Consider the following 23,270-nt stretch of genomic DNA (forward strand, 5'->3'; position numbering starts at 1 on the left):
GGACAGTTGGGGGCCAGGCAGACAGGGAGAGTCACAGCAGGATGCAGTATTTACCCAGGGGCCTAGGAGGATAATGGAGGATCCTGCGGATTCCCTACACATCTTGGGATGCTCTGAATCTGGGGTTGGGGGCACTCTAAGTTTCAAGGGGGCTTAACTTTCCTATCAGCCATCGAGGTTACCTGCAGGTCATACAGGAAACGCTTTCAAATCTGCCACAGCTGCAGGAGTCTCAGTGGCCCCTGTAGCCCCCGCTGGCCCAAGGCTGGTCGCTGTCAGCATTTTCCCTCTCCACGAGGATCAATAGGGCCCTTGGATGTGACCTCAAGTTCAATTATGGCTTCAATTATGGAATAAAGAGGCTGTTATCTCACCTACCTCTTATTAGAAACACCATGCTGGGGGCTGGAGGAGACTGGTCCTGAGGGAAATCATTAGCCCACTAATTTGAAATCAATTTAAAGTGCATTTGCTTAATGATATGAGCATTGTGAATTATCTATAAATTGTTAATTTAGTTGAATGTCACACCAGATTTTCATTTTATAAATTGGGTTTCGGCGTTGGCCGAAGTGAGTGTGGATGTCACTTCTCCCCTCGCTCTCCTCTGACACGAAGCTTGGCCATCTTTCTCATGCTTTTGAGCTTGTGACCTGTAGCTACTCAAGAGCCTTCGAGTGTTTGAGGCAATTAGGGCAGGAGAGGGATGCTGGTAAGCGCTCGCATGCCTGCCGTACCTCTGCCTACACACTAGTGACAGTTGGGGAAGGAGAGTGGAGTACAGCAGGACTGGCCCCTCCCAGCTGCCTGCCTGCTCCCCTCACTAGGGTTCATTGCCTCTGTCTGAACCGGGAGACAAGAGCCTGTCGTGTGAAGCAGATTCCTGGGATGAGGAGGGCACAGTGGCTGACAGTCTGGGTTTTCCACAGCAGCTGTCATGGGAATGAGGCTGTTGCACTCAGAGGCGGTTTCCTTCCTACGGACTGGGTACCTGCACAGAAGAGGTAGCGCCAGGTGGACCCCTGTGGGCAGGCAGGGACCTCAATGCCAAGCCAACTGGAATTCATTAGCTCTGAGTTTCTGCTCCATGCCAGCACAGCACTGTTCTGGAAATTTCAGTTAAACTGCGAACAAAGAATTTTGCTTAAAAAAACAGACAAACAACTTCAACATATCATCACTTTGTGTCCTCTGTGCCACACTCCCCACTGAAACCTGGCTGCAACAATACCGTGTGAGGTGGATGAGCTGTATCCTTGCCTTTCACCAGACGAAGTCTGGGGATGGTTGATCATGACCCACAGGCTGCTTTCATTTCTCCCGCAGAATCCAAATCTGCAAACTATTGCCGAGGACTTTTCAGCTCCTTTGGTAGGATGGATGGACAGCATCTCTCCACCAGCATCTGACCCAACAGATCCCACTTCATGGTCCATTTGAACTTGACACCAGGCCTGGGTCAGAGCCTGCCAGCATCCCTTCTACTGCAGAAAGGATGCTGGTGTCTTGGTTGCCTAGCTGCCCTAACAAAGTACCAACAGTGGACATTTAAGATCTTTTGTTTCTGAAGCAGGAAAGCAGGATGCTAGCAGCCCACGGCCTGGTGAAGCCTGTGGAGTCCATCCTTGCCTCTCCCCACCTTCAGGTACTTTGCAGTCCGTAGGTGCTCTTTGGTTTAAAGATACACAGCTCTGGTCCTCCAACTTCACCTGGCATGTATCTCTGTATGGCCATATTATCTATGTGTGTCTATGTCCAGGTTCCCTCATTAAACACTCCCCCGGCCCCGTGTGTGTGTGTGTGTGTGTGTGTGTGTGTGTGTGTGTGTGTGTGTGTGTGTGTGTATGCCATTAGTGTGTTTGTTGTCAGAGGACAGTCCTCTCATCCCTTGCTGAGATGGGGTGCCTCATTTGTTCTCCACTGTGTATGCTGGGCAAGCTTGCCCGCGAGTGTCTGTGGATTTTTCTGTTCCCATCTTGTCTTGCTGTAGAAGCATTAGCTTCTCAGACTCCTGACCCCATGCCTGGCTCTTACACAGGTTCTGGGAATCTGAAGTCAGGTTCTCACACATGTGTGTCCCTGAGCCATGCCCTCACCCAGCCCCACATTTCATTTTATAAAGAAGACACCAGTTATATTCATTTTCTGCCATAACAAAACCCCACAGACTGGGGCTTCTACAACAGACATTTGTTCCCTAGACTAGGTGCTGGCAGGGCTGGTTCTGCCGAGGTCCCCCTGCTTGGCTTGCAGACGGCACCTTGACCCTGTGTCCTCCAGGGCTGGCCCTCCACGCTTTGTATGCTCTTGATTTCTGCATCCTAATTGCTTCTCACCTGTAGGGACAGCAGCCAGATTGGGTCAGGGTCCATGCTTTCAGCCTTGTTCCTACTCACCCTCCCCACCAAAGGCCCACCTCCAAGGAAGTCACACATGAGCGTCCGTGATTACGAATCAGTATATGAATTTTGGGATAGGGTGGGACACAGTTCAGGCCCCAGCGCCAGTCACACTTTATTAGAAGCAGAGTCTGCCCTAATGACCTCACTTTAATTTGATTCAATCTGTGAAGAGCCTGCTTCCAAACAAGGCCACATGATGAAATACCAGAGGTCAGGATTTCAAAATACCATTTTTGAAGGGTGATGCTCAGCTCACAAAAGGAGGCTATGTGTACATTCCCACACTTTCTGGGAACATGGCATTGTAGACAAGGCTGAGCTGGTCTGATGAATGCTGGATGCTGGGTGACCCGTGGCCTTGTGACACATCTTTCAGTCTACTAACTAGCCAAGTCTCCAACTCTGAGAAATACAGCCACCCAGCTAACCTGTAGCTAAGTGCAGACTCATTAAAGAGCCCCACTAGGGTCAAAACCACCAGAGGAGCCCAGAGGAGCCCAGAGGAGCCCAGAGGAGCCTAGCTTACTCTGTGGTACTATGGAATCATAAGATAAACATAAATTTTTAAAGTTTCTTTTTATTGTTTTTAAGTGATACATGAGGCCAGAAGAAGGTGTCGAGTCCCCTGGAACTGGAGTTATAGGTGGTTGTGAGTGGGTCCTGGGAATCAAACTTGGGTCCTCTGTAAGAGCAGCAGTGATTTTAACTGCTGAGCCATCTTTCCAGCCCGGTGTACTTGTTTGTTTTTTTTGTTTTGCTTCTGTTTCTTGAGACAGGGTGTCTTTGTGTAGTCCTGGCTGTCCTGGAACTCACTCTGTAGACCAGACTGGCCTCGAACTCACAACGATCCACTTGTCTTCTGCCTCTGGAGTGCTGGGATCAAAGGTGTGTGCCACCACTGTCCGGCATGTACTTGTTGTTTTAAGCCAGTAGACTTTGAAGTGGCTTGTTAGGCACCAAGAAATGGATACCCTGAGTCTCAGAGACAGAGGGGCACGTGCTGTTAGGCACCAAGAAATGGATACCCTGAGTCTCAGAGATAGAGGGGCATGTGCAAGTTCACAAAGCTCTGAAGCCAGGAGCCAAATGGTCGTACCTCAAGGATCAAGCACTGTAGAAACATTCTTTTTGAGCCCCTTGGGAGTCAAAGCAATACGCTGGGCATGGTGGTGCACACCTGTAACCTGACCTCAGCACTCAGGAGGTCAGGGTTGCCCTTGGATACATAAGGAGTCTGAAGATAACCTGGTGATACCTGAGACTCTATTTAAAAAACAAAGAGTAGAGGGTGGGGGTGAGAAATAGGATTTGGGAAGTGGGGTAGAAAGCACCATGGCGCCTCCTACCCCCAAACCTTGCTCTGCCCCTGTAGTGGTTTGAGTGAGAATGGCCCCCATAGGCTCATACATTTGAATGTTTAGTTCCCAGTTGGTGGACTGTCGAGAAAGGATTAGGAGGTGTGGCCCTGTTGGAGGAGGAGTGTCACCGGAGGTGGGCTTTGAGGTTTCAAAAGCCCAGTCTAGCCTTCTCTGCCCACTGCTTGTGGATCAGATGTGAGCTCTCAGCTACTGCTCCAGTGCCATGCCTGCCTGCTGCCATGCTCCCGGTCATGATTGCTATGGACTCACCCTCTGAAACTGTAAGCAAGTCCCCAGTCACATGCTTTCTTTTATAAGTTGCCTTGGTCATGGTGTCTCTTCATAGCAACAGAACAGTAACTAATACAGCTCCATCACAAGAGATCATCTAATTTCTCATGTAGATGGAGGTTGTGTGTGTGTGCGTGTGTGTATGTGTGTGTGTGTGTGTGTGTGTGTGTTGTAGTAAGTCAGTATTTACAGTGAACACATCATGCAAGAGCTTGGACACCCATCCTTTGCCTCCATGGAGCACCCCCCCCCCCCACTGGGGGAGACAGCCAAGTAGCAGGTCATTAAAACAGCACAAAAGGGAGGCTAGGTGCTATGTGCTGATTAACCCACACTTGGGGTCCCCACAAAAGGCTTCAGGGGTGAAGCCAACTCCTACAGGGCAAGAAGGCACTACACAGTGCAGTGGGTTCAAGAGGGGAAAGCCTGTGCACGGGCTGGGGGTTGCAGCACCGCACGTTGGGGTCAAGTTTGGCTAGCAGAGGCCTGAGGGCAAAGGGGAGGGTGTGGCATGAGCTGACAGTGGAGGAATGACCGTGAGACCCTGTGGAGCCCCAAAACTGCGTAAAAGCCCTCAGATGAACTCCGAAGTTTCCAGGAAGTGCTGTCATAACAAACATCCCCAAACACAGGGTCTTCCAGTACTAATCCTTTACTGTCCACTGATCTATGCTAGGGCCATCTAGGCTTTGGCTGCAGGCCAGAGGTGGGGTCAAGCTGGTCCCATGGGCTTCTCAGCTTCCTGAAGCCCGTAGGCTTGTGGACCTTGTGTTTTACTCAGAGAGGCGGAAACACAGAGGGACAGCCATATTTCAAGCCTTTACTGCTTCCAGCTTGCCATAGCCCACTGAATAACACGGGCCCCACAGCCAGGCTTACTGTCGGGAGGGAAAGAAAGCATATTCCGCCCCAGTCAGAAGGGTGGGAAGGAATAGCTCCTGCTTACCGAAGAGTTTTGGAATGCTGAACACATCCATCTACTCAGGGTTGGGAGAGACCTGTCTGATAAGAGAGATGACAGAGAAGATGGAGGGACAGGTATTACTGAGGCCACGGCCTGGGCAAACATCATCTTATTAAAACACGAAGACCACGCTCAGTGGGTATTATTCTATTTAACGGATGAGCGAGCAGGTAAAGACGGAATGTGTGACTTGCCCAGACACAAGGCCAGCTGAAGCAGAATGAAGGTGCTATTGTGAGAGCATGGCAGGGCGCAATGAGCTGAGATCTGACCTCCCGCTACCCAAGGCAGCCCATTCTGAGCATTTTTACTGTTCATTCATCTACACCTGGGTGTGCGTGGGGGATCAGGGCCACCACTGCTTTGATTACCCCAGTCTCTCTAGCTCCAACCCTGTCCTTGTTTGGAGAAGGTGGCAGGTGGGCACCTGGCATTGCCACCAGCAGCTCCTGGAAGGGCATCAGATGCCACAAATGTCAGCTTATGTTTATTGAAGTCTGTAGTGGGACCCCTTCTCTCCCTCCTGCTGCTGGAGTGAGCTTCTCAAGAAGCCAGTGTCAGCCGCCCCTCTCTTTACAAGAAAATCATCTACATGATCGATTCCCGCGGTCAGAACACCGAGTGCACAAAGATTTATGGTCGGAGGCTTCCTCCATGGCTTCTGCCTCGGAGTAGCGCTCCCACCCCGGCACACACAGGGAAGCACGGTTTCGGTTTCTCCTTGTTCTCCAGAATTATTTAATGCACATGCAGACAAAAAATAAGTACAGGTTCTCACCTGCTTGGGTATTGTTCAAACACACAAGCTAGTGTATCCCACAGTTTTACAACCTCCTCTCCCATTTAATCTCCCTTGGCAATTTTTCCATCCCAGCACTGAGGAAGCTCCCTCTTAATTTTCAGTTGTAGAGCACAGACCTATGGAGCTCACTTCCCCTGTTCCAGTGCTGATGGATGTGGTGGGCTCTGGCACTTTGATAAGCCAGACTAATCTTCAGTGCATACCTTCTGCACTCGGCAAGGGTTAAGTTTACCTGCAAGATCAATTCACAGGGGCAGGGGTGATGAATCCAAAGGGTGGCATGGCTGTAATTCTGCTACTGACAAACAGTTGAGCAGATTACGCATTCCAACAGGAGATCCCCGAGAACCTGCTTCCCCATAGCCTCATCACCAAACGCTTAAATCTACCAGGCAGATAGAGAACGGGCTTCTGTTTGGAAAGACTGTTGTTGTACCCGACCCCCACCCCACCCCGGGAGGAAACACAGCATCCTCTGGCAGATGGGGGAGGTGGGCACAGTCCTATCCATTCTCAAAGCTTGTGGCCAACTAGGGAAGAGGACAGGGACACATCTCTGTCTGCAGCTTCCTTAATGGGACAAGACAAAGGCACTTTTTTGAGGCACACTGAGGATTCTCAAGGGAACAATCTTTAAAAGTAGAGTAGGCACCCCTTAAAAGCAGCTGTCATTGGCAACTGCTCTTGATGGAGAAGTGGGTCAAGGGGCCTTTGGTGGGTGAAGGGATTTCCCACCCCCCTCAGACTCCCTCATGCCCTTGGCCCCTCCTCCACACAGAGGACTGTCACCTTGGCACACCGATGCCTGCACATCCTGGGGCCCCCCAGGCTGGTTGCTGAGCTCAAGTGAGCAAAGATCTCATTAAGCTCAGTGAAGCTCATTAAGGTTGCAGCCCACATTGGCGTCAAAGGAAGGTCAAGCCTCTGTTCATGGGAGTTGGTGCCTCTGGGACCTGGTGGTGCCAGCAGTCACAAAGAAGATGAAGGGGATCAAAGAGGCAGACAGCTGCGTGGCCCAAGTTCCCTAGAGCACCCAAACTGCCACCACCTCCTTCTCCCATGTCTGCCCCTCCCCGGGGAGAGCCAGGTGGGAAGTGGGTCTATCAGTCACTATACAGGGGCTCCAGGGAGGAAGGCAGGAAGTATGGCTGAGAAGCTACAATTGGATGTTGAGATTGCCATCCTTGGAGGAGACAGCAAGCCTGGTCAGAAGCCAGTGGCGCCGTAGGCACTTACCCTCTCTGATAGCCAGACTGCTCATCTGTAAACCAGACGCTGACTTACAGGAGTCCCAAGGGTCACAGAGTTGCCCAGAGGCTAGGGAGCCTGAGCCACAGTTTTCGCCATCCTCAGCCCACCTATGCAGCATCCCCACAGCCTGCTGAAAAGGTAGAGGTCCAGGGAAGAATGAGCTATTCCATTAAAGTAATGGACCAGGCAGGGCTCTCTCCTCAAGTGAGCAAGTGTCATGTGGACAGCATGTAAATGACTCAGCTCTACATTAAACTGGGTTATTGGGAAGACACCAGGACAAGGTCTTGGAGACATCAGTCCTTCTGGGATATGCTGTCAGTTTTCCAAGCCCCTCTCCAACTCTCTTGACATACCATTAGCACCACACTCCATGTTGTGGTCAGCTAGGTGGACCCTGTATATGTGACTGCCACACACCGGGCTCCAGAAGCCCTGAGTCAGAACCAGCCTGTTCCCTGAGACCTTTCTCCCAGTGACAGTCCTCCCAGGGTTCCAGCTTTACCAAGAGGAGAGTGTGTTAAGCAGATCCAAGAACTTGCTTCAGGAGTTCAAGAACAGGCTCCTTGATCTGACTGCAGCCTCCAACCCCCCTAGTAATATAGTCTGCCTTTGTGAGAGGTTATGTGCCTTAATGGTTGATGATGCACTTTGGGGACACACTTGGGCTCCACATCTGGCTCATGATCCAGGAAAACCCATCTCTCATGCATTGGCTCCCTTGAATGCATCACCTATACCTGATGATTAGAAAAAGAGCTGACTCCTGCTGGGCATGGTAGTGCATGCCTTTAGTTCCAAGCACTTGGGAGGCAGAGGAAGGTGGCCCTCTGAGTTCAAGGCCAGCCTGTTCTACAGAGTGAATTACAGGATAGCCAGGCTACACAGAGAAACCCTGTCTTGAACTCCCCCATCCCCCTCCCTGAAAAAAGAAAGAAAGAAAGAAAGAAAGAAAGAAAGAAAGAAAGAAAGAAAGAAAGAAAGAAAGAAAAAGACCACACTCCTGTGTGTGACAGCCCTGCTCGCATGTATGCTATGGTCCTAATGTCTAGTCCTCACGGACAGGAGTTTATTAGGGGTGGGGTCTCTGAAGCCAACAAGGTTAAGATGGAGTCATTAGGACGAGGCCAAATCCAGCATGACAGATGTCCCTCTTAGAGAGGGACAAGGACATAAAATGACAGGCACATGGAGGCCAGCAGATACCCAGCAGCCAAGAGCAGGGGTGCTGGACCAGATTCCCTCTTTAGATTCCCAGAGAGAACAGCCTGACATCACAGCCGAGGACCCTCTTCTGCTGTAGACATCTGTGGTGCCATCATGGCCCCTCAGGAAACAAACACCAACTCCAAGAAGAGCATCTGCTGTGTTACATGCCAGCCTATACCAGTGATCATTTCATTCCTCCACTGTGGATGGTGGGTCCAAAGGTTTGATACTCCCTCAACAAACACTGGGCACCAAGCCATGCCAGATGCACACTAGACAAGGACACAGTGGCATCTGTCTTGCACTCCAGCTCTCCCTTCAATATCTACTAGTGACCAGGTGAACTGGTATGTAGACCACCCTGGATTCCTTTCTCCCCATCAGGGATCTGTCCCAGCTCAAGCTGTGTCCAGCTTTATAGAACCCAAGGGCCACAACGTCTATTTCCAGGAAGGTCAGTGGCTGTCACAATGCCAGGTTTTCAGAGATGCCCAACTGTGGACTGGATGGGCCCCATACAGTCAGAGGCATCTCCTGAGCCCCACCTCCCACTAGGAGGCCCCAGCCCCCCACTGAGCCCAGAGTGCTCCATCTCTGTACTGGACACCCCCGTCCACTTCCGTGTCTGTCCAGGTCTGGTACCACCCTCTGTGGCAGGCTGTGTGTGAACACTTAGTTATTTCAATTTTAAGAACATGATGGAGGCAGCGAGGCTGAAAATGCTTGTGTTAATAGCAGCGGTCTGCAGTTTCGGCTCACTTTAATAGGGACCATCTGCTGTGAGCTGGCGGCTGGCGCAGTCAGCTCCTCCCCATGCGTGCGTGAGTGCGTGCAGCACCTCACCACACACGAGTCATCCATTCTCAGTCAGGTGAGGGAGAGGAGGTTTGGGATCCGTGGGGGTGGCTGAGCCAGAACTCCAGGGAGGGACTTTGAGGCTCCCTAGAGGCTGGGGCTGGGGCTAGGACATGCATGACCCCAGGAAGTGCCTCTGTCTGTGCTGGCCTGGACACAGGCCATCAAGCACTGGCTGCATAAAGCTGAGGGGGTGTGGTTCAGGGGTTGTGCGCCCCCTGGATCCACTGTGCTCTTCCTGCAAAGGCCCAGGGAGGCTCCTAGGCAACTCTGGGTCTGCCCTGATACAGCCACAGGGCAGTCCCTGCCTCCTGGTGCCTCAGTTTCCACATCTGTAGAGTGGGAGTCCTGAAATGCCCACCCAAGCAGGTCATGACACTGAAGCAGTGTGAGAGGAGACCCTGGTAGGAAGCCACCTGCTTGGTGGTGACTAGGTATGGAAGGAGGGCCAGTATCCTCCACTGCTAGGCAGACCTCAATGTGGGGCTATAGCCCAGACAGTATGGGGTTGGCTGACTTCACACCCAGTCTGAGCTGTGATGAAGGTGGTGGACCCACACAGCTCTGGGTCCCAGTTCCACTAGTTGGGACTGGGCCAGAAAACAAAGAGCCTCTGAGTCTCTGATCCCCTCATCCTCGGCTGCGGGGTGAGATGCATGAGTCAGGATGCGAACATGGGGCTATAGCATAGCCCCGCTGGGCAGGGGGATCTTGTAGCCACTGCGCAGGAGCACGAGACAGGCACCCAGCCCTAAGGCTCCTGCCAGCAGCACAGCACCCAGGGCCTTGAGGAAGGAAGTCCTGGTCCGGGTGAAGGAGCCGGGGGCCATGATACCCAGCAGGGCGGTGCTGACGGTGAGTGTGTAGAGGATGGACACGCCTGTGTTGAGTGCCACAATCTTCCCGAACTTGGCAAATGGGGCGATAATGCAGAAAAAGAGCGGGACCGTAGCGATGACAGTGGTGAGGGCACTGGAAACGATAGCCACGCCAACATGCCGAACGGCCTCCAGCGTCCTCCACTGGCGCTGAGAGCTGGCATCCTGAGGCAGTGAAGAGAGAGAGTGAGCTGGGGCTGAGCACCCACTGCAGGCAACACACCTGCGGCTTGACTTCGGAATAGCGGAGCATATACTGCTGCCCCAGGCTGGCTCTGCCTGAGACTGATTCCCACCCTGTAAGAAGGACAGTGATGGAGGGTCACAGGCACAAGCATGCTGATAGGATTTAGGATGGGAGGCTATGCACGGTGGGCCCTTAAAAATACGAGTTCTGAGCCGGGCGGTGGTGGCGCACGCCTTTAATCCCAGCACTTGGGAGGCAGAGCCAGGTGGATCTCTGTGAGTTCGAGGCCAGCCTGGGCTACCAAGTGAGTTCCAGGAAAGGCGCAAAGCTACACAGAGAAACCCTGTCTCGAAAAAACTAAAAAAAAAAAAAAAAAAATACGAGTTCTGACTGGAGTAATTCCATGCTTCTAACAATAAAGTGACTAAAAGGGTAGCTGACTTAATTTTGTCAGTGTCTTCACATCAAACCCAGGAGAGTTAGCTTTAGTTGTCTACTTGACACAACCTAGAATCACCTGGGAGAAGAGTCTCAGTGAGGGATCGTCTACATCGGGTTGGGCTGCTGGGGATGGTTAAAAGATGTGGGAAGACGCAGCCTACCGTGGGTGGCACCATTCCCCAGGCAGGGGGTCGGGGGAGGGTGTCCTGAACTGTGTAATAGTGGATAAGTCAAGGTGAGCACAAGCACGCAAGAGAGCATGTGAGCAAGAGAGCACACATCCAATTTCTCTCTGCTCTAGACTGAAGAAGTATGTAACTAGATGTCTGAAGTTTTTGCCCTGACCTGTCTAAATTGTTGGGCCATAAAGTAGAATTTTAAGCCAAACAAACCTTTCTTCCTCTCTGCTGATTTTTGTTGGGGGTATTTTATGACAGCAACAGACGGTTAACTAGAACAACCCCACCCCCGGCCCCTTCCTTAGGTCCACAGCGAGCTTTGGCTGTTACTACATCATCAGAGGGCTGCAGGGAGGCGGGCTGTGCTCTCATGGCTGGAAAGACACTCCATGCACTCAGGGCTGTGGACTGAGACACTGCAGTCTTGGGAACAGCTTCTAGGACACAGCTTGCCTAGGGGTGGAGTATGGGATGTCCACCTGTCCTTCCCTCCCACTGCCCCAAGGTGGGAGCCGAGTCAGGGGTCAGGCATGCGCAGCACCACTCACCTCGGCCTGGTGGGGGGGGAGGTTCTCCCCAGCTAGCAGGTAGCCCTCTACGAGGTGGACACAGTAATCCACAGAGGAGCCAACCAGGATGGAGAGGGAGATGGCCTCCACGGCACCCATCTCCCAGCCACTCCAGTACATGATGGTCACCACGAGGCAGACGATGCCTGTAAGAGGGGCAGCAAAGGCACACTTAGACCTTCTCCTAGCTAGAGGGTCCCTGGGAAACAGGGACATCTAGAGTCAAGAGGGATGATGGTCAATGCCAGAGAGAAGGGAAGGAGTCGGGGAGGGGGTAGGTATAGCAATGTGTCACTCACCTAAACAATGCCACAGAGAGACACCTGGCTCCACTCAGGGAACACAGACATGTAGTTTCTATGTGTCACTGTCACTGAATGCCAAGCTGAGGGTCTTTGGGTATGGGTGAGAATGGAAACAAGGGCTTTGCTAGGACTGGGTGGCCAGAGGTTCCGAGAAACTTGCTGCCTTGAGGTCCAGAAGACCCCTCCCTGGTCCCATTCTCTTCAGCCTGGCCCACTGTCGCACCAAGCACTTGCCCGAACCTGGCCTGTTGTCTCCCGTCATGTACCCTGGCCGATCTCATCCCCAGCGCACGTCACCCTTGGCACACATACCCAGGATACTAAGGAGCACGGGCAGCAGGAGGAGGACGTGGGTGGTGAACACAGCCACCGCAGCCACACAGATGAGCAGCGAGAGGACCAGGCCGTACAGGGCACTCTGCACCCCTGCAAGGAAGGAGAGAAGGGGACTCAGGGGCTGCAGGGCGAAGAGAATGTAGCTCCCCTTGACCCCAGGACAGAGGTTACCAGTGTGGTACAGCTGGCTTCGCTACCCTGAGCCTCTCTCTGGGAGAAGCAAGGTCTGCCCACAGGTCAATTTTATTTGGAGTTCAAGGAGTTAAACAGGCCCCCAGAGAGGGGTGGCCCCTAGGAAGGGCCATGACCTACTTTTAGAATTATTATTGTATGTGTGTGCACACGCCCACGTGACCCAGCACACATGTCCAGATCAGAGGACTTAGTGGAGTCAGTTCTCTCCTTCCGCTGTGGGATTCGGGGATTGACTCAGATCATCAGGACTGCAGAGCAAGTGCTTTTATCCACGGAGGCATCTCACCGGCTTTAATGTTAGTTTCCAGGTGGCCAGATTCAAGATCACACATGGCCAGATGCCACCAGCAGGAGAGGACCCACACTCTGGCCTCTCATCAGTAGCCTGGCAGCCACACCACACTTTCCCTGGGTTCTGAGCCAGGACTCAGGATAACAGAAGAGTGGCACAGACCGCACCATGCCCTCGATGTGGGTAGCTGCCCCTGTGTGGCTGCCCACCACCCAGCCTGTGGCAGGGCTGGACTCACACCCACCTATGATCTCCATGAAGATCTGCTTCCAGTGCTCACAGGTCTGGAAGCCTCGGCGCAGGGCTGAGCCCTCGGGGAAGGTCTGTAGCTGCTGCCGGAGGAAGCTCTCCCATCGCAGGTAGTCCGAGTAGGTCTGGAAGGAGGACTTGCCCTTGTATGTGGTCTGCAGGGGACAGGGGCCGGTGAGACTAGTGACAGAGACTAGAGACTCTGCTTGCATTTCCTAGGGACAGCTACTCTGTAGTCACCGGTGGAGCGGGTCCTGTGAGGATGTGGGTGCTGAGCCATCCCCCACGCACTGCCACTAGCTCTGGACCAACATAACACTCTCTGAGAACCCTCCACGCTCCCGTGTGCCACCCTCTGCCTCTCCAGGAAGCCTCTCCACATGACCTTAAGACTGCCTGGGGCCCATCCCCTCTGAGAAGTTTTCTTTTTGTTCATGGCGTGCTTCCTCTGGGCTCTCAAGCACTGGCCCCTCTCCCCAGGACTTCCTCATGGCTCTCAGCACATCTGGGCAGATGCTTGTCTCTTGGCTGAGGATGCAAGCTCACAAGGCCTTGGGAAGTCTGCTAGCTCACAGTGCACAGTCCTAAAAGGGATCTAGGACCTTCTTCTGTGTCCCCTCACTGACCCAGTTCTATTCTTACTATGATTTAGTCTCAGCATGTCTATGCACAATATGGTGCATGTGCATGTGTGTGTATGTGTGTGTGTGTGTGTGTGTGTGTGTGTGTGTGTGTGTGTGTGTGTGTGTGTATGTGTGTATGTGTATGCATACATGTGAGTGAGTGCTGCTGAGGGTCAGCTTGGAAGAGGATGCCCTGGTGGGTGACTGAGATGATCAAGGACATTGCCAGTTTCAAGGTGACTGTGGCATCAGCCTGAAAAAAAGGAAGGCAGTTCAACGACATGCTACAATGTGGATGGATCTTGAAGGACATGTTGCCCACTGAAGGACAAATCTGTGGTTCCATTTATATGATATATTTAGTGTAGTTTAACACAGACAGAAAGTAGAGTGGGGTTGCCAAGGGCTGGGAGGAAGGAACTTTTTGATTAACGGGGGCAAAGTTGTGCAGATGGCTGGTATCAATGGCAGTACAACAGTGACAATGTCTTTTCCTTTCTTTTTGAGACAGGGTCTCACCACAAGGCCCTAGCTGGCTAGGAATTCACTATATAGACCATGCTGGCCCCAAACTCACAGAAATCAACTTGCCTCTGCCTTCCAAGTGCTGGGATTAAAGGTGTGTGATACCATGCCCAGTGGCCAATGTCACAAAAAATTTTATGGTTAAAATGGTGGGATGGCCAGTCTTCATGGTCAACTTGACTAAAATTAGAATCACTGAGGATCTGATGAAATACACCTCTGGATATGTATGTTGAAGGTATTTCCAGGGAGTTAGAGTAATTGAGAGGAAAAGACCCACTCTGGATGTCAGTGGCACTGTCCCATGGGCTGGGGACATACACTGAATAAAATATTAAGAAAATGCTTTGAGAATACCAACATTCTTTCTCTGCTTCCTGGCACACCATGACAAAAATACTCTGTTCCTCCACACTGTCTCAGCCATGATGGACTAAACTCTTCCTCCCTACTCCCGGTAAGGAATTTAGGTCATAATAATAGAATACTAACAATATAGAAATTGGTACCAGGAGTGGGGTTGTTACTGTAACTAAGGCTGACCATGTAGTTCTTATGCCCCTAGAGGTTTGTAGGAGGGATTTGGAAGAGTTTGGCTCTGTGGGGCTAGAAAAGCTCTAGAATGCTCTAACCCGAGCTTACTGGGCCATTTTGGTGGGAGTTTGGAAGACCAGAATGCAGACAGGAGTTTGGAGAGTAATGACTATATACTTGAAGTTTCAGATGGGAGCAAGGACTCTATTGGGGATTAGAATGGAGTCCATTCTGTTATAATCTGGCAAAAACACTGTCTACATATTATCTTGTCCCTGTTGTGAATAATTTTAATTGTCAATTTGAAATATCTACAATGACCTGAGAAGAAACTCCCAGTGAGGAGCTGTCTAGGTCAAGTGAATCTGAGGGCATGTCTGTTTGTGGTGGTGGTATCTTGATTAATCTATGTGGCAGAAAGGATGAAACGGTGTAGTCAGATGGGGTAGTGCTTGTCACTGACAAACTCCAACTGTGTACCTCAGGCCAAAGCCTGGGTATCTTTCTCTGGTCTGAGGGACAGGAGTGGAGAGGAGTACGTTCAAGACAACCACACTGCTCAGTGCCCCCAGGCTCACCGACTCGAAGGCCATGGAGATCCATTGCACACGGCCCTCCTTGACACCCACCGCCCCGTGGGACAGCTGCCCTGGCAACAGGTTGGGCTCAGGCAGCTCCTTGCACTCTGGGTGCAACATCTGCAGGAAGGAGGAGATGCTGTACCCTGTAGGAAGAAGCAAGAGGAGGCTGTGGCAGGAAGAGGGGCCAATCCCACACAGTACACCTGGGGGCACACTCACCTGCCTCTCAAGCTTCCAATGTGCTTGCAAACATCGGGCAGTGTCACTGAGAGACCTACAGACCACACCTGCCACCTCAGTGGCAAGTAATATTTTGGATCACCTCAGTCTTTGGACTAGCTACTCGCCTAGCTCTCAATTTTGGAAGTGCTCCCCCTTGAGGTATACCTAAACATTACACCAGCATTGGGCGTTCCCATTCTCTTAAAAGCCTGTGCATATCCGGGAAGTGTTTGTACAGAACTGTGAGCGCTGTACAGGCACACTCCAGCACAGACATTCAAATACTAGGCACGCGTTATTGAGCTGCATCATGTGAACCATGACCTCACAGCTTCCCCAGCCATGACCACACATACCTGAGGGCAAGCACTGGGCCCCGCCTGGCTTCACCAGCTCCGAGTTGCCCGCGATGGCCTTGCAGAGGCGACACAGGTGTCCGATTTCTTTGAAGAGGTCAAAGCTGCTGTCATAGACGACGCTGCCCTTTCCCAAGGAGACACACCGGCCCGGGCACTCAGTGAGTTGCGGACTCAGTCTCGGGCTCCCTTTCCCACCTTGGACTCAGACCCCTCAGCAGCTTCCTTTTACTGTTACCACCATGCCACACCCTCATGTGGATACCCACAGTTCCCTTTGCTCTGCCCCTTTGGCGCCTCTGCTCCGGTAATGGCTCCCACTGCAGTGCTCTGCTCTCAGCTCTGTTCTCTCTCAGCTGGACAGAGAATGCTTTTCCCCCTTGCTTCCGGCCAGCTCTAGCCTGCAGGCCCGCCTGTCCCCTCCCCAGGCTCCCACTCCCACCCTGAATGCGGACAGTATCCATCTGGACTGGAAAGACAGAGCTCTTCTTCCTTTTGTTACTGGAAAGGCTGTGCCTGCCATGCCTGTGCCCAACCCAACTATGACCTCTAGCGACATTTTAAGACCTGCCAGGCCTTTCAATCACACACGGTCAGTGATGTCACACAGACCCCATCCCAGAGAAGGACAGGTTTCACACATGACTCCTCTCATCTCTATTCCATCCCCTAATGGAGACAGCCAGTCAGTGTGGGTCCCCAAATGCACCCATGTTCCTGAGTAATTCTCAATCAGTTCTGCTCAGCTCTCCAGGGGAACGATGCCCCCTCAGGGGCCTGTGGAGGTCCCGTGTGGGCTGGAAGAGCTCTGGAGGTGTCATGATTGTGTGTGAAGGGCTAGGCTAGCAAACCACGCACAGGTGCCAGTTTCCAAGGTTGCTGCTGCAGCTGGGCCCTTCTACACCTGCCCAAAGTGACCGTACCGGGTCCCCGATAACGTGGTTGTCCATCTGCTGCGTGCGGTTGATGCCAATGATACCAAAGACCACGAAGACCATGGCCCCGGTGTCCACCAGTGGCCGCACTGCTGGCTTCCCACAGCCTGTGTTCACACAAGGGTTGAAGCCAAAGGTGGCAGAGATGCGGGCCTTGGGCACTGCAGGAGAGAGTCAAAGCCAACACTAAGGGTAGGGCCCGGGCTTCTGAGGCCCTCCTCGGTCCCCCCAGGGATGTGCCCCCACAAGTACCTTTGTCACTAGGCACATAGAAGAAGCCTTTGGTGGGCCCATCAGGGCTGGAGCTGAGCAAGCATCCAGGCGGTGTCACACACAGGCGCCCGTGGAAGGGGGGCTTGTGAGACTGAGCAAAGTACAGCTTCCTGTGGAGGCAGGGAGGCCGGGCTGAGTCGGGAAGGCCAAGAAAACTCAAAGGATGTGAGGTGAGATGGCCTGGCTGGCCTAGGCAGTCCAGGAAAGGTCGGGGAGGTGAGGCAAGGCGACCGTTTCAGGGGCCAGGGAGGTCAGGGACCAAGCTGGGCTCGCCCAGCACAGGGGAAGAGGATGCCCAGGATTGGGGATATGGTGGCTTGCTTTAGCCCTGCCTCTGCCAAGACCAACCTGGCCCTGGTCAAAGCTCTTCCCTCTGGCTCTCAGTCTCCCACACTGGCACAGAGGTGAGGGAGCACAAGTATCCAGTTTTGAAACTGTCCTCCAGATTCAGGAAGGACCTAGGGCCAGCCTGAGTGTCCCACCTCTGCCGACTATTGACCCATCGAAACCAGAGGAGTCAAGGAGCCTTGAGTTTGCAACCAGCTTCTCGTTTCTTCTAGAAAGTTTATCCAGGGAGCTGCCAGGCTTCAGTCCACAGCTGTGCATATACAGCAAGCCCAGCCCTGGGCTCAGGAGCGCACAGTCCACCCTGAGACAAGGGATGTTTAGGTGGAAAGGACCCAGCTAGAGCCACCCCAATACCCGCTGCCTCCTGAATTCACCTCTCTACTCCAAGAGGAGTCAACCTGGGGGATGGGGGAGCTGAATGTCCTGAAGCCAGTTCTTTGTCAGACCGCAGTCCCCAGGTAGCACACTCAGTGTACGCCGGGAATTGAGATGCCCTCCTGGAACGGGGGCTGGGCTGTTCCTGAGTGTGAATCCTAGTCTGCCAGGGTCCTGCTGCCACTTGGCAGCTGCCTGTCTCCCAGAGAGATGCTCCCTACCCCATCCTGCCCCTAGCATGATGACTCACAGCCCACATACGGTATCTGTAAAATTAATGGCTGGATACTTATGCCAAGACAGCCTTACCGGATAAATAAGGCTGTGTTCATAACACGAGGGTATAAAGCCTGGGTGGGACAAGACTGCCCTGGGGGATTGGGACCCCATAAGGTGGAGAATGTAGCTCTTATTTAGCAAGAATTAGGCACCTGTTGCATGCCAGAGGGTGGAGACTGAGTGTAAAGTAGAAAGTAAACAGATACAATCTATGCCATGCCCCAGCAGTGTAGAAGAGGGTGCAGGAAACCAGCTGCTTATCACAAGTGGGTGAGAGCCTTGGATAGGAAGTGTGTCACACACTCATCCAGCCAGCAGGGACATACTGAGTGCCTATCATATGCCAGACACCACACAAAGTGCGGGATACAGCTGGAACAATCTCTCAGAGTGCCCTGCAGGACACATTCCTGGGGCTGGACAGGTCACATGCCAGACCAGCTTGACTGTAGATGGCGGCTGGGCCAGAAACAGCAGCAGGTGCTGCATGGAGAGTCTGAGTGGGGTGATGTTGGATGGGGCGGGGGCTCTGTACAGGGACAGCCTCCCCCAGGGGGTGGCATTAAGCTAGAAACTTGAATCTGGAGGAGTAAAGCTCAGAAGGACATGAGAAAAACGTTCTGGGTACAGGGCATGGCGAATGTCAAGATCCTGAGGTGGATCCAAGAGATGGCCATGGTGACCCTGCAGAGCTGACAGGAAAAGTGGCAGACTGGGCTGGGGGGACTGTGGGCCAGAAGAAGGCTAACATCCCCACACCTAGAAAGCATGAGAGGAGAGGCAAAGCAGTGGTCTGGGCGGTGTACGCAGGCCCGTCTGTATGGCTCTTACCGGGTGTGCTGCTGCTCCTTGGGGGCCACGTAAAAGCTGAAGTCAAATTTCCAGCCCCGCTTGGCATCACAGGCCAAGGCCGTCACCATCCACTTGCGGGAGGGGCTCGCCGCCTGGAGCAGCCCTACTGTAGACATACAAGCGGTCAGCTTCTTGGTGAAGTCACCAAAAGGCGCTCTATACACCTAAGCAGTGGGTTGACAGAGACAAGACACGTGACTCGGGGAGGCTGCCTCGGCCTGCCCGGCCTCCAGGTCTGTCCCCTCCCTCCTTGGGCTACCTCCCACCCTGCGCTGGTTCCCAGAGCTCAGAGGCCTAGGTTTGACCTTGTAAACTGGGCAACTCCTCCTCTCTCCCTTTGCCCCCCTTCTCTCTGAACCTCATTTCTCTCCACCAAGAACTCACTGGGCTAGCCTTCATGGTTGACTTGACACAATCAAAAGTCATTGGGGAAGAGACTCTCAATGGAGGACTACCTACACTGGGTTGGCCTGTGGAAGACGTCTCAATTAAGTTAACGGACGTGGGAAGACCCAGTCCACTGTGGGCGGCACCATCCCCTAGACAGGGAGTCCTGAACTGTCTATGAACGGAGAGACAGAGTTGAGCACAAGCAAGTGAGCGAGCATGCATTTATTTCCCTGTTCTTGACTGTAGATCTGGTGTGACTAGCTGAAGTTCTTGCCTTGATTTCCCCACAATGATAGACTGTAACCTAGAACTGTAAGCTGAAATAAACCCCTCTCTCCCCTAAGTTGCTTTGCATCAGGGTATTTTATCACAGCAAGAGAAATGAAACTGGGAGAGTAGGTGTCTTCTTGGGACAGGCTCTGTGCCTGGATCTACGGACTGAGCCTGGGCAGCATGGGCAAGGCCCTGCCCTTGTGGAGTTGGCAGTGGGGATGGTATCAGATTCCAGTTGGGCCAGATTCAGTCAGACAGGACCATCAGGTGAGAGAAGTGGCTGGGGAGAAGGGAGGTCAGGCAGGGCGGGGGAGGGTGGGGTGGCATTTGTGGTGGGGAGGACAATCTGACCAGGCAGGTTCCTCTGTGCCAGACGTCTGGACAGTGGGAAAGGTTAAAAGACCATGAATGGTCCTGTTAAGGGGATACTGAATCTGGGCTGGTCCTGGGAGGCTGTCTTCTGGACAAACTCTTCGTTACAGGATGAACTATGGGCTGCCAGTGTGGACAGTTACTGCATTTCGGCGGTCGGGTGATTACCAGCTCTTGTCTCCTGTACATCCAACAACGTCTTTTACATCCCCATTTCATAGATGAGGAAACAGAGGCTCAGAGAGACTGAGTTACCTGCCCAACAACATGCAAGTTACACATGCCAGAGCTAGGACTCAAACCCAGGTCTGCCTGATTGTAGGCCCCATAACACATCTGACTGCTATGGCCTGGTCCTCATGTGCCTGGAGCAGCTGAATCCTCAGGGGCCCTGCTCCCTGCCTACATGGCCAGTATTCACCAGTACGGCACCAACGGCCCCTCCTCAGTGCCTATTTCATGACAGCCGAGGCTCACCTGGAAGGATGGCACCTCTCCATCTCCAGGGGACACAGCTTGCCAGGGGGCTGGCAGGCTGGCGTTGAGGGAAAGCCTGTAGACAGCCGGACGGCCTTTGCTCTTCACTTTGGAGATGTACACAGTGCTCATGGACTCTGAGAATAAGCAAGGGATGGAAGAGGAGGGGACAGTGACCTTAACAGCTTCAGGATGTGACAGAAGCCCACCTTAGCTCTGTTGGCTGAGGAGCTGAGCAGTGATCTTGGGTTCATCCTCAAGCGTTGACAAGGGACTGTGGCAATGATGGCAGGAGGCGATGGTCATGGGATGGGGTGGTGACGGCGATGGTGAGAAGTAACGATCATGAGATGGGGTGGTGACGGTGATGGTGAGAAGTAATGATCATGGGATGGGGTGGTGACGGTGATGGTGAGAAGTAACGATCATGGGATGGGGTGGTGGTGGTGACGGTCATGGGACAGGGTGGTGGTGGCGATGGTGGCAGTGGTGATGGGGTAGTGCCAGTGATGGTGGCAGGTGGTAGCAGTCACAGACAGAGTCACACCAATGATGGTGGGAGTGCTGCCATCTGTGGGACCCAGTGTGAAGATGGGGAGGGTCTGTAATGACAATGGTGTGACGACACCATGGGTGACAGGGACAAACATAACTGTCCATTAGAGTTACTTCCCCTTGTCCCAGCACTCCTTCTGGGGACCCAAGGAGAGACTGTCAAGGCTCAGGACACCCTAGACTGACTCTCAGGATGACTCTGGTGACCAGGGCAGGCTCATGGAGGCTGCGGTTGGCAGAAGAAGCCTTGAGTTCTCCTTGAGCTCTGAGGGCTGCTGAGATGGTTCATGAGGACTCTGAATTTTCCATATGCTGTCCCTTAAATGACCCAAGGACACAAGTTCTTGTTCCCCCAGGAACATCAGTTCTAGATGTGATCTGCTCTCCATGTGGAGTCAGACAGGGGAGCACCAGGGTGCATCTACAGACCCCACCCCACTCACCCTGCACAGTGGCCTCAGGCCAGCTGGACCAGGAAAGCATCAGGGTGCATCTACAGACCCCACCCCACTTACCCTGTGCAGTGGCCTCAGGCCGGCTGGACCAGGAAGCCCCAGAACCTCGCTTCTTCTTCTCCAGGGATGTCCTGACATTGTTCTGCAGGCTGTGGGGCTTCTCTTGGAACAGACCTGCCCCGCCCCACACATACACACTGAGTCAGGGACATGGGAGTCTCTCTGGCCATGCCTGGTGGGCAAGGAGGACAGACCAGGATCTGCGAAGGGCCCAGAGGCTGGAGGGAGTGGATATCAGTGGTTTGAGGGAGACTCAACAGAACCAAGGAAAACATCAAATGTTTATTATGTCCCTATCTGGAGGAAGACCCGCTGGTGATGTCCCCACATGCCCACTCTGTGCCTCAGTTTCCCAGTTATCAGGTAAGGCTGGGCAATGGCCTGCTTTGTCGCAGTGTTATAGACAAAGTGTTTGTTTACTTGAGAGATACATCACACATTAAAATAGCAGCCCTCACAGCCAGCCCGAGGTCGGGGTTATTAACCTCACTGGCAGAGGAGAGAGCCATAGTTTTGGGGACCAAGGACTGCACAGGAAGTGAGGGGAGTCCAGGGGAGGCTGCTCCTTCAGATGGCTGGCTGCTCTTGTGTCTGTCCAGCTGGGAAGTGGAGGGGGTGGGGGACAGGCAGGGGGGTCCCTGGGAGTGTGTGCTGTGACCATGGAGAGCAGTTCTGAGCCCTAGTGGGGACCTGGGGGCTGAGCTGGGGCTGACTGTGAGATGCAAGGCTCTGGGTACCTGTCAGAGCTCCAGTCTGCAATCACGCATTCAGCTCATGCCATGACCAAGGGGGAAGGCTGGGTTAATGGGAACAACGCCCTAATTAAGTGAAGGCAATTACAGCAGTGGCAGCCGGGCTCCTCTCCCGAGCTGCAGGCACTCAGCTCAGTTAAGCGTTCTCTCATTGTGCTTCTGCCTACCCGGGCAGAGTGGTTTGACACTTGCCAACCTCTGCCCCACCCCCAGTCTCCCTGCCCTAAGTAAGAGCCTAGACCAGATATCGTGGAAGTCACTCCTCCCCATCCTGATCATCTCAACACCGACTGAGTCGTCATCTACGGGTACCAAATCACTCCTAAAACAGTGACTCTCTAGCTCCTCCATGTCTCCTCCAGAGATAGTGCCAGCCTCCTGCCCTCTTCCACCCGCCACCAACCCAACGCCCCCCAGAATCCTGCTCCTCCCATCCACTCACGGACCAGTGTCAGCTCCTGCAGCCACCCCTCTCAGACTCGGCTCTGCCCTTCCCCGTCACTGCCACTGCCCTCAGCCTACAGCCCTCTTTCCTTGCCTCTGCCCACCTGGCCTGACGGACCTTCTTCTCCTTTGGTCTAACCCATTCCTTCCCTCTCCAGCTCTATTAGCTTGATGACTCTCATTCTTTAAGTATCTGCTTAGACACCACCTTTGGGCAGCCTTCCGGGATATTCATGCCTACAAAGCACCCTCTCCTTCCTCCACAAAGGCTCCTATCTCCTGTTGTAACAGCTTGTCCCTGACTTGGTAATGTGGACCCCAAGTCCAGGATGTCTGTCCTTCCTGCTCATTGCACCTCTGCAAGTTCTCATCTCTCAGGCCAACAGTGGGCTTAGACACCACAGGAAGTGAGCTCAGCCAGCGGGGATCCTCACCTGAGCAGGTGATGCAGGATATGCCCTCGGCACTCAGGTTGTACTTGAGGTCCAGCAGCACCTGGATGTTGGTGTCAGGCCGGAAGAGCAGTGGGGCCCGGCTGGCGGGGCGGAGCCGGCTGGCGAACACCAGGGACAGGATGAGGATGGAGACAAAGAGTCCTGTAAGGAAAATGCCATGTGAGATGGTGCCCCGTGAAAGATCTGAGGCTGGCACCCCACCCTGGCAGAATTACTCTCAGTGTGGAGAGCGGGGGAGGGGAGAGGGATAGTCCCAGGAGAGGCAGGGATAGCTATTGTGTTTGTGGAGTGGCTGGGGCCTGGCTGTAAGCTACAAGCTGACACACCTCCACAAAGGCTAGTGTGGTGGTTTGAATGTAATTGGTGCTCAA

General features: G+C 53.2%; 1 protein-coding gene across 4 annotated transcripts in view; it reads right to left on the reverse strand.

Moving 5' to 3' along the window:
* Window positions 1–8,115: 8,115 nt before the first annotated feature.
* Window positions 8,116–23,270, reverse strand: part of Disp3 (dispatched RND transporter family member 3) — a 50,021-nt gene continuing 34,866 nt past the window's right edge. For all 4 annotated transcript variants that reach the window (XM_052715890.1, XM_052715889.1, XM_052715887.1 and 1 more), the window contains 12 exons: window positions 22,879–23,040; window positions 21,249–21,362; window positions 20,179–20,315; window positions 18,646–18,830; window positions 16,792–16,922; window positions 16,528–16,700; window positions 15,605–15,731; window positions 15,024–15,169; window positions 12,759–12,918; window positions 12,004–12,117; window positions 11,366–11,532; window positions 8,116–10,175 (listed from right to left, as the gene is read on the reverse strand). In XM_052715890.1, the coding sequence (XP_052571850.1) occupies window positions 9,813–10,175; window positions 11,366–11,532; window positions 12,004–12,117; window positions 12,759–12,918; window positions 15,024–15,169; window positions 15,605–15,731; window positions 16,528–16,700; window positions 16,792–16,922; window positions 18,646–18,830; window positions 20,179–20,315; window positions 21,249–21,362; window positions 22,879–23,040 (1,979 nt within the window). In that variant the 3' untranslated portion in view covers window positions 8,116–9,812. The remainder of the gene's footprint in view (window positions 10,176–11,365; window positions 11,533–12,003; window positions 12,118–12,758; window positions 12,919–15,023; window positions 15,170–15,604; window positions 15,732–16,527; window positions 16,701–16,791; window positions 16,923–18,645; window positions 18,831–20,178; window positions 20,316–21,248; window positions 21,363–22,878; window positions 23,041–23,270) is intronic.

The sequence above is a fragment of the Peromyscus californicus genome, unplaced genomic scaffold, assembly GCF_007827085.1.
Source record: "Peromyscus californicus insignis strain IS unplaced genomic scaffold, ASM782708v3 Scaffold_5__1_contigs__length_169319896, whole genome shotgun sequence".
Lineage (NCBI taxonomy): Eukaryota > Metazoa > Chordata > Mammalia > Rodentia > Cricetidae > Peromyscus > Peromyscus californicus.